Below are 13546 nucleotides of genomic sequence, written 5' to 3' on the forward strand. Positions count from 1 at the left end.
TCATTTAACAGGGAAGTGACTTAACCTTTCCGTACTTTAGTTTGCTTATCTATAAACTGTTGGTAGCAGCCCCTACCGTACAGGGATTTTGTGATGATGCCTCTAAGGTTGCTTCGCACAGTGTTCTCATATGGAGAAGCAGCTAAGTGGAACTGTGCTTTTTCCCTTCTTCTGTGGAGATCTGGTCTTCCAGCCAACATACACTTGTCGCTTCCAAAGCTGGATGGGCTTGAAGGATGACCTGGAGCTGTTCCAAGAATATATATCTTAAAATAGCTGGGGCTCGTAAGTAGAAATATGCTAGCACATGGCTGGAAGTGGACATGTGATTTTGATGTGTTGGAGTGAGTGTGGATATCAGCTGTGAAGCAAGACAAGGGTAAGTGTTGATAAAATGCAGGATATTATACCTCTTGTTCCGCACTTTCCCATGGGCATTATTCAAGCTGCGTATTCTGGAGCACACTAAGAAATGCTGTAGAGTACAACAAATGAATACGAATCAATGTAGTATAGGGCTAGGCAGGATTTAGAAACATGGATAGCAATTAAAATCTCCCGATTGTGTCAAATTCTTCAGCACATACATGCTGCTGTAAGAATTTTATGCTGCAGGAGCTGGTGATGTCTGCACGATAAGAGGGCAATGTCCTGATGATGACAGCCTCTCGTGTAACTCAGGGACAGACACCCAGGTCATGAGCAGTTTGAACCAACTTTTGCAATCTCACCGAGAGCAGGAACAATCGAGCAAAGAAGTAATAGTACTTTTCTGACATATGATACACCCTTCTTCTCCATCTTCTTCTTCAAGTGCACTCCTATGTCGTCCCAAGAAACTCTTCCATTTGCATTTGCAAGCTGAATTGTAGTTTGAGAAGACACATGTTGCAACAATTGCTTGCAAGAAAGGATGTTGGTCACAAGGTGGCAGATTACCATGCTCCTATGGAGAAGCCTGATTAATTCATCTAAAAGCAGAGAGTGGCAGAGGCAAGAGAACTTCAGAAAGGGGTGTGTGCCAATAATGAAGCAGCAGAAAGAATTCAAGGAATCAATCCCATCTACAATTGTACCAAAAACCATCAGATACCTAGGGATAAACCTAACCAAAGAGGTAAAAGATCTGTATTCTGAAAACTATAAAACACCAATGAAAGCAACTGAAGATGACACAAAGAAATGGAAAAGCATTCCATGCTCATGGATTGGAAGAACAAACGTTATTAAAATGTCTATACCCAAAGCAATCTACACATTAAATGCAATCCCTATCAAAATATCAACAGTATTTTTCACAGAACAATCCTAAATTTGTATGGAACCACAAAAGACCCCGAAAAGCCAAAGCAATCTGGGAAAAGAAAAGCAAAGCTGGAGGCATCACAATTCCAGAGTTCAAGTTACATTACAAAGCGGTAGTGATCAAGATGGTATGGTAGTAGTACAAAAACACACACAGATCAATAGAACAGAATAGAAAACCCAGGAATAAACCCATAAGTATATGGTCAATTAACCTACAATGCTGGAAAGAATATACAACAGGAAAAAGACAGTCTCTTCAACAAATGGTGTTGGGAAAACTGGACAGCAACATGCAGAAGAATGAAATGGAGCACTTTCTTATGCCACGCATAAAAATAAATTCAAAATGGATGAAAGACCTAAATGTGAGGCAGGGCACTATTAAAATCCTAGAGGAGAACACAGGCGATCTCTTTGACATCAGATTAGCAACTTCTTGCTAGATATGTCTCCTGCGGCAAGGTAAACAAAAACAAAAAATAAACTATTGGGAATCTCATCAAAATAAAAAGCTTCTCACAGTAAAGGAAACAATCAACAGAAAGGGGTGTGTGTGAGTGCGCATGCATGTGTGCGTACGCGTGTGTGTTGAGAATGATGGATACCTTACATGGCCACAAGTTCTAAAGGTCATATAAGTGCTGGCTGTTCAGCAGTGCCCTCTCATCACAGGGCACCTCCTAAAGAGGCCCATGCAATCAGCACGATAAGAATTCTGAATTGACAGTTGACATCACACTCCAGACCTTATGCCAAGGTGATTTTTTCCTAAGGCAGTGATCCCAACCCTGTTAGCACATTAGAATCACCTGGGGAGTTTTTTAAAACTACCTCTGCCAAGAGAGATTCTACAGGGTTTCTTTTTGGAAAAGTTATCAGTTAGATGGTTGGTTTTGATCTGATGTTGGGCTCAGGCATCAATACTATTCCAAAGGTCCTCGGGTGATTCCAGTGCATAGCCAAGGTTGAGAATCATCTAAATAATCTAAAGCAGTGTCACTCAAAAGTATGGTCCACAGACTTAGTGCTGATCTGTGAACTATGTCACTACACACATTTTTTATTTCATTCAACTGACATTATTTTTCACAGCAAGACAGCAATACTTTCTTGATGAAGAAAGCACTGCATTGGTTTATATTCTGGCACAAGCTCCTTATCTCATCATTGACTTGAAACAAATAATTTCAGACCCAGCACTGATCCATGGAACCCCACTTTGAGGAGCTTTCCTATCTTAGGAAAGGGTGGGGGCAGAGAGATAGAGAACAACATTCATTCCCAAAGTGTATTACTTGTCAAAGCCCAGCTGTGATGGGGAATAGCTGATGCTCAGTGGAGCCAGCATGGTGTTTCCCAAAGTGTATTTGTGGGACGTTGATAGGAATTATGAACAAAAAGTGCTTGGTAGCTGGAAGATTTTTGCCCAAAGTCAGATTCCTGATTCATAAGGCTCCTCAAAACTTTTAATATATTCTTATGAAGTGAGACCCTCTAAGAGTGGTGTGGAATTTAGGAAACACGCATTTGATCACAGAATCTGTCTTTTCACATAGATGTATGATCAATATTTCATGAAACATTAATTTGGAAAATATCGATCTGCTAATTATTTAAGAACATGTGGAAGAGAGTATAGTCAGTCCCCACAGTCTCTTCAACCAGGCAAGCAAGTTATTTAAAACAAAAGACAAAAAAAAAAATAAAAATAAAAATAAAATAAAACAAAAGACAGAGTGAAAAGTAGAACGGAGGCAACAGCACAATCTTGGGTATCTCCTTAACATGGTGAGGCCTTCATACATTAGGGTTCGGCTGGATTTTGGGAAATGGATGAAAGTCATTCAGGCTATGTCTTTTTGGACAAAGGAACATAGCCTCCCTGGGTCTCACCATGGTGAGTCAGAATGGCATATTTTCTTAAGTGGTTTATCCACTGGCTTTGAAGATCAAACAAACAAACAAGAGGAGTTGCTGAGATATCAGACCCTCAGAAGCCATATAGTATTAAACTACACTACTATTACTCAGAAATAATAGCTTTGACGGGGCAGTACCCATATGGCTGGATGAGGTTTTCAAGTATCGGCACTTAGATTTTCACTTCATTTTTTTTTTTAATCAAAATCATCGCCATACACTGTCATTCATCCAAAAGATATTTTGGAGCATTTTCCCAGAGCAGTGTTCTTTTAAACATAAAAAAAAAAAAAACTTGCAATGGGTCATCAGTGTTGGCTTCATATAGGAGAAATATCTACCTTCGATACTAACAAAGGGAAACCGCAGGAAAACCTAACCGCCAGCTCGATGAAAATACCTAGGCTCAGGTAAGAAAGGAGGCCTGTTGCTTTAAAAAGAGAATCATATTTTCTAGAAACGAATGGTTGCTAGTTTCCACTGCAAAGGCCAGCCTGGAGAGTGAGTTGAGATGCATGTAACTAAAAAGAGAATAATAAATGCCCATCCTGGCCTGAAATTGAATTACTGGCTGTTAAGTATACTTCCTTGATCAAATTATGAGTTTTCTAGAGAGTAGAAACTATCCCCAAAATATGATTTAATTTTGTTTGCTGCCGTAGGTGGGAAATAGGACACAAGAGAGAATGTGCCATTACTAGTCTCCTAATGTTTTAGGATATAAGTCGTCTATTAAGAAATAGCTGACATGCAACCGAGAGAAACACATCTGAATACCTTCTGGGAAGAAGATAGTATTTACTCATTACTAATCACCAAGGCCTTCAGATTTCTGGCTTTAATTTGTTTTCAATTTGGACCAGTTTTAAAATCTTTCTGGTGACTCTGCAATTAAGCTGCCATTTGCTTCAATGAGCAAAGAAAACCCTCTGGTGTCATTTTGTCATCCTTCAGGTAATACATCAAAAGGCAAGGTGACCCTAAGTCATAGTTATTTCGAAATTAAAAGTTTAAGAATAAAGTCTTTTATCTCTTCAGAGTCACCCAAACATATGACTCCATGTTCTTCTAATAGGAATATCTCTCAGTTCTCACCCTCAAGGGGACAGATATGGAATCGTCATATCCCTTCCGCAAGTCAAGACATTTTCAAGGTGTCAAGCATCAGAGGTTGCTTAGTTTTTATCATACTATTAATTCAAATAGTATCAGACCCATTTTTCTCAAAAGGCCAATTATTATTAAAAATGAGGAAGACACACGACAGGAGACAACAAAGTCGAAGAAAAAGTAAGGATGAAAATAAAGACATTTCCCTTTGTACATGCCTTACTATTCTTCTACCTTCTTCCTCTCCTTCCATTTAGGAAACACTGATGCTATTCATGGGGACATATTCTCTTTCGGGTGTAAAGAAAGCAAGCCAACATCAGAGCAACAGTCGTTGGCACTAATTACAAATATGCCCCCTTAACATTTGGCACATAATTTTGCTTTCCTTTGGTTGGTAAAAGCTGCCATCCTTCATCACCACTCTTGAGCACAGATTCTCTTCTCCTCCAACCAAAGTCACTATGGTTGGATGCCTCTCTGAATTAAAAGGTTATAGATGCCCTGAGGGAGATGGAATATAAATATAAACAAGACTGTAAGAAAAAGGCCAAACGCTTGATCAAAAGACTGGGTGACAAACCCCCGAGCTCTGTAATATTTTTTCTATATTGTGTTGACTCCTTCAAATTTACTATTGTAAACAGGATTTTTAATCCTAAAAGCAAATACTGAAAATCCAGGATTTATTTTTCTCAGTAGATTTTCAACAGTATCGACCTGCAAGCCTGTATATCTTGGTATGATTCCTTTGAACAATCTTCAAACATCTGTAAAAAGCCCTGAGACAGGCATTTAGGAAACAACAAGTATGAGGATAATAGGCTGGCTCTCAGAAGTTACTCAAAATCAGGGATTTCATTTTGGCACACATCACAATGAAAGGAAAGAATAAAAGCTACCAGACTGTATTTTCTCTTCTCAAAAGGCTCCTGGAACAGTAAGGAAAAAGATCTTGGTAACAACCGCCACTCTCCATGTGGCTTTTCTTATAACAAAGAACGTTGCTGGTACTGAGCCACATTAGACTCTCAGATACTTGTATGTGCGTCTTCAGCCAAATTCCAGTACTCACATAAGATTACATCATAAGTGGTTTTTATGGAAATAATCATATCTCTCAAAATCACAAGCGTTTGGAACAGATTAAAGAACTTATTTTGGAATTGCCTGCTCAGAAATAGAAACCTGTTTTTGGCAAAGTGTGATTTGGCTTTAGTGTATCCTGAAAAGCCAGTGGGATAGTTCCATCCTTCAATGCATTGTTTCACATGGCTTCTGAGTGCCCTGGACAGGATATAAAAATACCTTTTAAAAGACAGATGACTGTGAACTGTAAATAAATGGTCTATACCAAGTCTCACGGGGATAATCTGGCCCTCACAAAGACATCACCAATCAAACGAAACACCAAGACTTTGTCTGAAATAATAGAAAAAGGGTTGGTCGATTTTTATCAATTCAGTAAGACAAAAATTAATTGCAACTTTATCGTAATACACATAAAGCTCTTTGACCTAATTTCATCATTTCTAAAACACCCAACTCAAACTTTTATTTTCCTCCCAAATTTCAACGAAGGTTTCATTTTTCACTTGAGGGTTATATAAAAAACCACCAGGTTAGAAGAGGTCATCCTGTCCATTGCCTTCACAGGCCGTGGAACTGGTAGGTATCCACAGCCAAGGTCAGTTAGGGTCTCATGCTGTGGCCCAGAAACCATGTGAGGAACTCTCTTCAAAATGCTTCACATGGGAATAAAATATTTCAAAGTATGGATATAGTTTACAGTTAAGACTCTATTTGTAAGAGGCCTTTTATTTCCACTTATTGCAATAACATGTTACAGCACCTATAAGAGAAAACTTAAGACTGTACTTTACAGCATTTAAAAACCAGTCTTGCAAAAATCTTCCAGGTTGCCAGAGTGACCACTGAACCCTTCCAAACCTGCAGTTCCTTCACCTCCTGGAAATGACGAGCTTTGGCATCCTACATGAAGCAAGCATGTTAGTTTCTTGGCAGAGTCTCCTTATTTATCCTAGATCGCTTCCACAGCATGATTGCTCTCACCCCATCTAAGATCTTCTGGACAGCTCTAATTTGTACAGAGATCAAGTGTTTTCATTTCAAGGTCTGGGTTTGCCATTAACTTCTGAGAACCTCGTTTGAAGGGGGTACAGTAAAAGTGTAAACAGTATTCAAATGTCATTCCAGAAAGCCTGTAATGAGTCTAATACTATTTATGAATAAGCCATAGTAGTAAGGAGGGAAATTTTAACTTCACTATCCCAGAGGACCTGGAAGGAGAGCGAGATAAGGAAAATCTTCAATCTGAAAGAAGACAATGCCCATCATCAAAGTGTACAACTGAAAGGATGACAGTCACATTAAAGCATGATGGCAGCCACTCAACGTGTGGATGAAACGACAGATTAAAAACTATCCAAACCTTGAATAAGGAGTTTTACCACTACCCATTCCTATAGAATTTTTCATATCTGAAAACATTCATAACAGTATGTATACACAATATGCTCCAGGTGATATTCTAAAAATTCACAGATCCTGCCAAAATTGTCTGTAATAAGAAAAGGGATGGGGGTTTACATGTATTCAACTGTATTTTTCTTAAGTCTGAGTACTGTTAAAATAATTTGAATTAACTTTCTGATTGCTTGACTGAATTTAACCAGGTGCTTCTCAAATCGCTTCTTTTTCTTCCTCTCACCCAAATCTGTTTTTCAGGTTGATGTGCGAGTAGAAAAATAGTATAGTATCTGTCACACATCTATTTAATTATGTTATATATATTTCACATATATGACTATATAATAAACACTCTATATCTATAACACAGATACTGGTTTTATACTTGCAAATACACACATATGTCATTTTAGAGAAAAGAAAGCAGAAAATATTGGAATGCATCATAAATAATTAACTGTCACTCGTTGAAAGTTTTTGTTTCATGGAAGCATAAAGTCAAGTTGGTATCCTCAATACCAAACCACCAAAAGATTCATTTTACTCACTGTAAAGGGTCATCATCTACATCTCCAGATGGGTTAAGTGTTGACATCAGAACTCATGCCCAAAGTAGACAGCTGGGATGCCAAAGCATGGGTAAGAAACAAAGGCAAACATTCTATTCTAATGCGGAATTATAAACGAACATAGTAAAATGTACACCACTCCTTTTCTGCCAGTGAACATTTAAAACACTCGTTGGAAGTGAGGGGAAGGGGGCCTCTGAGATGTAAAATACTGAGTCCAGAATTACGGACTAGAGTCAATGTGGAGTCGTCTCCTTCCACACCAAACTTTAAACAGAACCACTTGGCAGTTTTTCTATGTCGGAAAGACAGTTGTAAGGCAGATACCCGAAATGTTGCAAAAGGGCAATCTGAAATAGGAACAAAGTCGCTTTTAGAAATCATACCAGCGCCATTTATGCAGAAGTGTACACCCACTGCCGAAGGGCAGGTGCATTTTGTCACTTCCAATGTCACTCCCTGGTCAACCGCATCACTAGGATCTGCCCTGGAGGGAACACAGGCCGTTTTACCATGAGGAATTAGCACACACAGGGGGCTTCTCAACTGGCACCTTGGGAGTTGCAATGTACACAAATGGCAAAGACCACATTTTGTCACGTGAAAAATGTTCCCGTTTGATATGTGCAAAAAAAAAAAAAAAGAGGGGAAAACAGAAGAATACTCTCTCTAGACAGACGAGGTACTTTAGCAATAGATCCGCAGCGCGGATGGCGATGGACACGCTACAGACCCCACTTTAAGTACCAGCAAGTCGAATTTTCCACACCTGTCCTTGAGCTGCAAAAGGAGAAGAAAAAAAAAACCCACCAAACCACTCATGGTTTCCTGGAGGCATGCATTTCACCATGGCAAAGTGCAACGGGGCGTGCATTACATGAGACGGCAGGCCCGGCTTCAGCGGACTACGGAGATCGCGAGCATTCTTCAAGCACAATGCAGGAAGCTTTACGTAGCGGAGGAGAGCCCGAGAATTTGGAACCATCTTCTCACTCGGTCATTTGGGAAGTGTCATTCCTCAGCCCACTCCTGTCTCAGGAATACCGGGTGATGGGACCCAGACGTGGCCAGAGGTTGGCTGCGGGAGCAAGCAACGTCGGCAGCCAGGATGGGGCAGCCGAACCGGGCTCAGCGGCGAGAAGCAGAGGCTGCTGCGCGCTGCGCCCCAGGGACTGTGTCACGCAGGGTCCCTTCCGAGCCCGCACGACACAGTCACCGGCGCGCCGGGGGCCCTCCTACCTGCCAGGGGCCCGCCACCACACAGCACACCAGAGGGCAATGCACAGTCAAAAAGAAAGAGAAAGAAAGAAGGAGAGAAAACAAGCAAAACACGCGGCCGGCGTGCACAAACCTTCGGGCTCTGTGTTTTCTTTGTGGTGTACTTGCTTCAGCGGGCAGCAGAAGATTTCGTGACACTTAGCACGAAAGGGGGACTCTTTTTTCTTTAATTCCGCAGATTGGATGGAATCTTGCCGTAACATAATGTATTCCTGTGTGCCAGGGGGGGCGTCATCCAGAACTGTGGTCACCACATAACAAAATGAACTCGAGTTAGAGCTTCATGAAAGCAGCGAACGTCTTAAATCACATCTACTCCCAGGGAAGACCAAAGAAACAACATTCCTAAGAAAAGTCGCAAAGCAAATCATTGAATGGCTTTCGGATGTTATTCTTAGGGGCTGACTTTAAAATAACGAAGCCCTGGGAATAGCTTCCTCAACTACGTAGAACTCTGTTGCTAGTGTAACGAAAATTTAAGGGCGTGAAACTGGGCCAGGAGCACAATAAAACCTAAATAAATAAATAAATAAATAAATAAATAAATAAATAAATAAGAAGGCCGATAAAAAATAAGGCCAGGAGCCTTAACGTCAATAACCATATTGTATCTAAATAAACACCATATACTCTCGCTCACATGTTTCAGCTTAAGATACAATATAAATATCTGCAGGTTGAACTGGCTGATGTCCCCCAATTATCAGTGTCTTAGTTGATGTTTCTTTCCTTGGTCTGCTCCCCGGGAGAACCTGACTTTAGCGCAACATATACTCAGTCACAGAGAAGATTCAAGGGCGCTGCTCTTTAATCTTTGATTTTCAAAGAGAACTGGGGCTGTTGCACATATTCTTCAGATATTCAGAACCCCTTAATGAGCACAAGAAATTCTAGTTGAGAACCTAACAATCAACACGGGATCTGATTCAAAGACCTACCTGGTTCACGAAATTTGGCCTGTCCTTAGATATATCCCAAGCCCCTCTCACCTTCTTTCCAGACCCTTTCTGGATTTCCTAACCAAGATTGTCAATAACTAGCGCTTTCTCCCTGAAAAAAAAAAAAAACAAAAAAAAACATGGGTTCTGCTTTTACAGGGTCCACCACAACATTCTTCAGCCTGAAAACCACCCACTTAAGGGAGTGGGGTACAAATTCGATCTGTATTTGCAGAAACAGGGAACTGACCCCAGAGTGGATTTTTTTTTCTCTTTCACACCCTTCCCAATAAGGCCGTTCCATTTTGCCAAGAGTGAGTCAGTGCCTCTAAAGCTGTGATTAATGGCATGCTGACTCATCCTACTCCCCCAAATGCATACACTTAGCATGCATTTAGAAGGACCGATACCACCAGCAACCCTCTTATCGGGAGAATAATTCTGTGGTGTTTGTAAAATATAAACAGCTTCTGGTTGGTATTCAGTGGGACCTGAAGCTTCTGTGTTTGGCAAAGCATTCCAGCTCATTGGCTGGGATTTTAATGACCTTTAAGAACTTTCTTTCATGTTGGGCTAAAAAAAAATGGTGTAAAAACCAATAAAACTTTTAAATTAGAATTATGAGTTTAAAACTAGTTATTGATAGATGGCTTGTATGTGCAATTGTTGTCTTCCTTTATAAGTCATTAAATTATGCAAGAAGGTGATGAATATTTTAGTCAGCTCTCTATTTTCCTCTAGCATTCAGCAGCAGTAATCAAAAATATTATATAGGCACACCATCACAGTTTTTCCTGGCAGAGAGTTCCCTTCATCTACTAGGAATGTGACTATAACTCCATAGAATCTCGTTGTGAAATGCACATCTTTCCTAGCAACAGCTGCTATTCAAAACATTTGCAACCATTTCCTGCTATGAGCAGAGTTATGATAATATAGACACTTATCAAATTCCAGCATCACAGCTGAAGAACAATTCTGGTTCTACCACCCAAAATATTTAAAGAAAACCTCCCAAACTTGGAACTCTTTTAAAAAAGGAACTCCCATCATTATATAGAAGCTAAGAAATTCCACTTTCACGCACTGTATATAAAAAATATATTTTACGATGAAAGGACAATTGGAGGAATAAGAAGAAAAGAACAACTTTTTGATAATACATAGAGAACTTGTCATTCAGAAGCCCATGATAAACATCAGGAAATTGACTTCCACCCTCATTTTGCAATACCAACAATGACGTCACAAATGGGCATTTCTGGAGATTAATGGCAGACTGAAGCTAATAGCCTTTTGCTGACTCTCCAGCCATCAACTTTTCCCAGCTGGTCATTAATTCCCAGAAAATGCCTTGCGCTGCCATCATTATTGTTTAATTAGATACAACTGGTTATCTGTAACATACAACAAAATCCTAATAAAAGCGACATGCTGTCCGATACAAGAACCAGTCCCAAAATTCATCATGATGGGGAAAGCATGAAGGTCACAAAAGTGCAGGATAATTGCTTTCCACAAAATTCTCTCTCCTGTTCTTTCTTCAAATTGAATTCAGCAAGTGCAAAAGGTGCCAAGATGAGAGCGTTTAAGGAGCCATGTGAGTAATAACCACAGGCATAGAACATTTCCTTGGAAATTGTGAACATCTGGGAGTTAATGGCTCAGCTTTGGGTCTCAGCCTGTCGCTACTCAATGCCCCAAACATCAGTCAATTCAGGCAAAACAGAAAAAAAAAAGTCAATTTATCAATAGCTTGGTGTCACGTTGACACAAGAGCTAGAAACACCGTGGACTTTTTAACCAGAAGTGACACTGCATAGGCAACACCTCACTTGGGTCTATAAAATTTCCGAACTTGAGGATATTCTACATGAAAAATTGAAACTATTATATCAAATCCACTTATTCTCAGGGCTCCCTCAGGTAGGACAGTTGCTATATGTGCAATGACAGCAACAGGATTGGCAGGGGACTTCCCACAGGACCCCAGCACTAGGGCAGGTGAGCACCTTAATTCTACTTCTCTTGAAAAGGGATGAGGATGCAAAGCTTTCAAGGAGCATTAGCTCTATAAAAGGGAGAGGAGGCTTATAAAGTAACCAACACATCAAAACAGGAAAAAAAGAATGTGACTCTTTTTTCCCTGACTTAGCCCAATGTTTTCTGCCATCTTCCTCCTTCTAGTATATTCCCTTCTTACCAAAGACCTCTATCCTCTGTAGGCCACTCCTTCTTCTGTTCATTTGAACTATCTGTCCAGATTTATGCAATGACTCCTGCTGCCCTCCCCAACAATAGATTTATCCGATCTTGGAGGGAGATAAATGACTCCAGTGATTAGGTAGACAGTGGATTTACACAAAGCTTCCTCCAGTTTCAGAGGCTCAACTTAATTCTTCAAGACAAATAAGACCGGAAGAGTAGCCCATGGTTGATTTCCAGACCATGTGGCCCCATGCTTTGAGGAAGGTTGCCGAGCCCCATGACAACAACTACCAAGAGGTAGGCCTTTCCTGGGAAATTGCACCCATATAGCCAGTGACCTTGGCCTTGATCACCCAGCCCATTTCCTCGGGATTGCAAAGTCCCACAGGAGTGGTCAAGAGCTGGGAGAAGACAAGTGCACACATGCAAATCCACACATCCAGACACGCAGACACTGGCAGGTGGCATACTCAGACATGGAAGTGACAAGAATAAGTGACTTTAGGAAGGGGATGATTGTTATGAGCACAATTTATGAGGGAACTAGGGCCTGTTATAAAAGGTGTTCTATTGACTAACCACTGAGGTAGGTAAGCCTGCATCTAGAATTGATGTCCCAGCGGCAATACTGGATTGTTACTAAACCATCTCCACTGTCCTCTAGGTCTTTCAGCAATCACCAAGATCAAGGACAGGGGTAGGGGGGCAGTTAGGGCAAGGGAAGGGGGTTTAAGTCTAAGCCTGATGACCTGGTCTAAGCTATTCATGTTCACAGAGATACAGTATTGCCATTTTCAACTAGACACAGAGAAAGCAATAATCCATAGCAAAACTTAATCACCAATAAAAAATAATCCCAATGTGAGCACTGGGTGTTATAGTATATGTTGGCAAATTGAACTTTAAAAAAATTTTAAAAATAATCCCAATGTAATGTACCTTTTAAAGGTATTTTTAATTAATGAAGTTAACATTTATCCCTATTTTTAAAAATCCAGTTGTTTTGCTCTAGAACTTTACCAATAAGTATAACATTGGCTACATAAAACAGCTACCTAAATATTTAGCAATATCACAAACACTACAATGTAATCCTCCGTGTCATTCCAAACAAAATTTCTTCAGAGATTATTAAAAGCAACCCCTTTGTCTCAAAACATAAGAAAAATAAAGCTCAGGAAAGGGTACTTTAACAAAGCCCAGCCTGAGAGCCATGATTCCAGCGTGTTTACCAGCAAAATCTAAAGTAAGACTACATTGTACAAACACTATATATTAAAAAGGAATAGGGTACTTCAGTATGACTTAGCTTAAAAGATTACCCCTGCCTCTAACACATTTTTCTTTCTTCATCCAAAGACAGAAAGGCAACCAGAGACAGCCTAGGAAACTATTTTGACAATGCCACATAGGCCCTTGCCCCCTTGCCAGGTCACTGTAATTTTCAAGGTTTGCTGGTTTCAAACTGGAAGCAGTTAACAATCCCTCAATTATTTGATGGTAAAAAAAAAAAATAAAAAAAAAATAAAAAAAAAATTATTTGATGGTGGTGGGTTTTTTTTTTGTTGTTTTTTGTTTTTGCTTTCAAATGAACTCTTCACAGAGATGACTCAACATACGTAATTAATGGTACCTGATTCTAAATCAAAGCGAATCTGAGATCATCAGAGCAACAGAAATGAAATGATTGGAACTACCAATCAAAGTTATTAGACATATTAGTGA

General features: G+C 40.0%; 1 protein-coding gene across 4 annotated transcripts in view; it reads right to left on the minus strand.

The window, feature by feature from the left end:
- The window catches only part of FGF13 (fibroblast growth factor 13), a 514549-nt gene that overhangs the window by 193734 nt on the left and 307269 nt on the right, over positions 1–13546 (minus strand). For 3 of the 4 annotated variants that reach the window (XM_041741581.1, XM_041741580.1, XM_041741579.1), the window contains exon 3: positions 8749–8916. The exons of the other annotated variant lie outside the window; for it this stretch is intronic. In XM_041741581.1, the coding sequence (XP_041597515.1) occupies positions 8749–8916 (168 nt within the window). The remainder of the gene's footprint in view (positions 1–8748; positions 8917–13546) is intronic. 4 annotated transcript variants of the gene reach the window in all.

This window comes from Vulpes lagopus, chromosome X, assembly GCF_018345385.1.
Source record: "Vulpes lagopus strain Blue_001 chromosome X, ASM1834538v1, whole genome shotgun sequence".
NCBI classification, from domain to species: Eukaryota; Metazoa; Chordata; class Mammalia; order Carnivora; family Canidae; genus Vulpes; species Vulpes lagopus.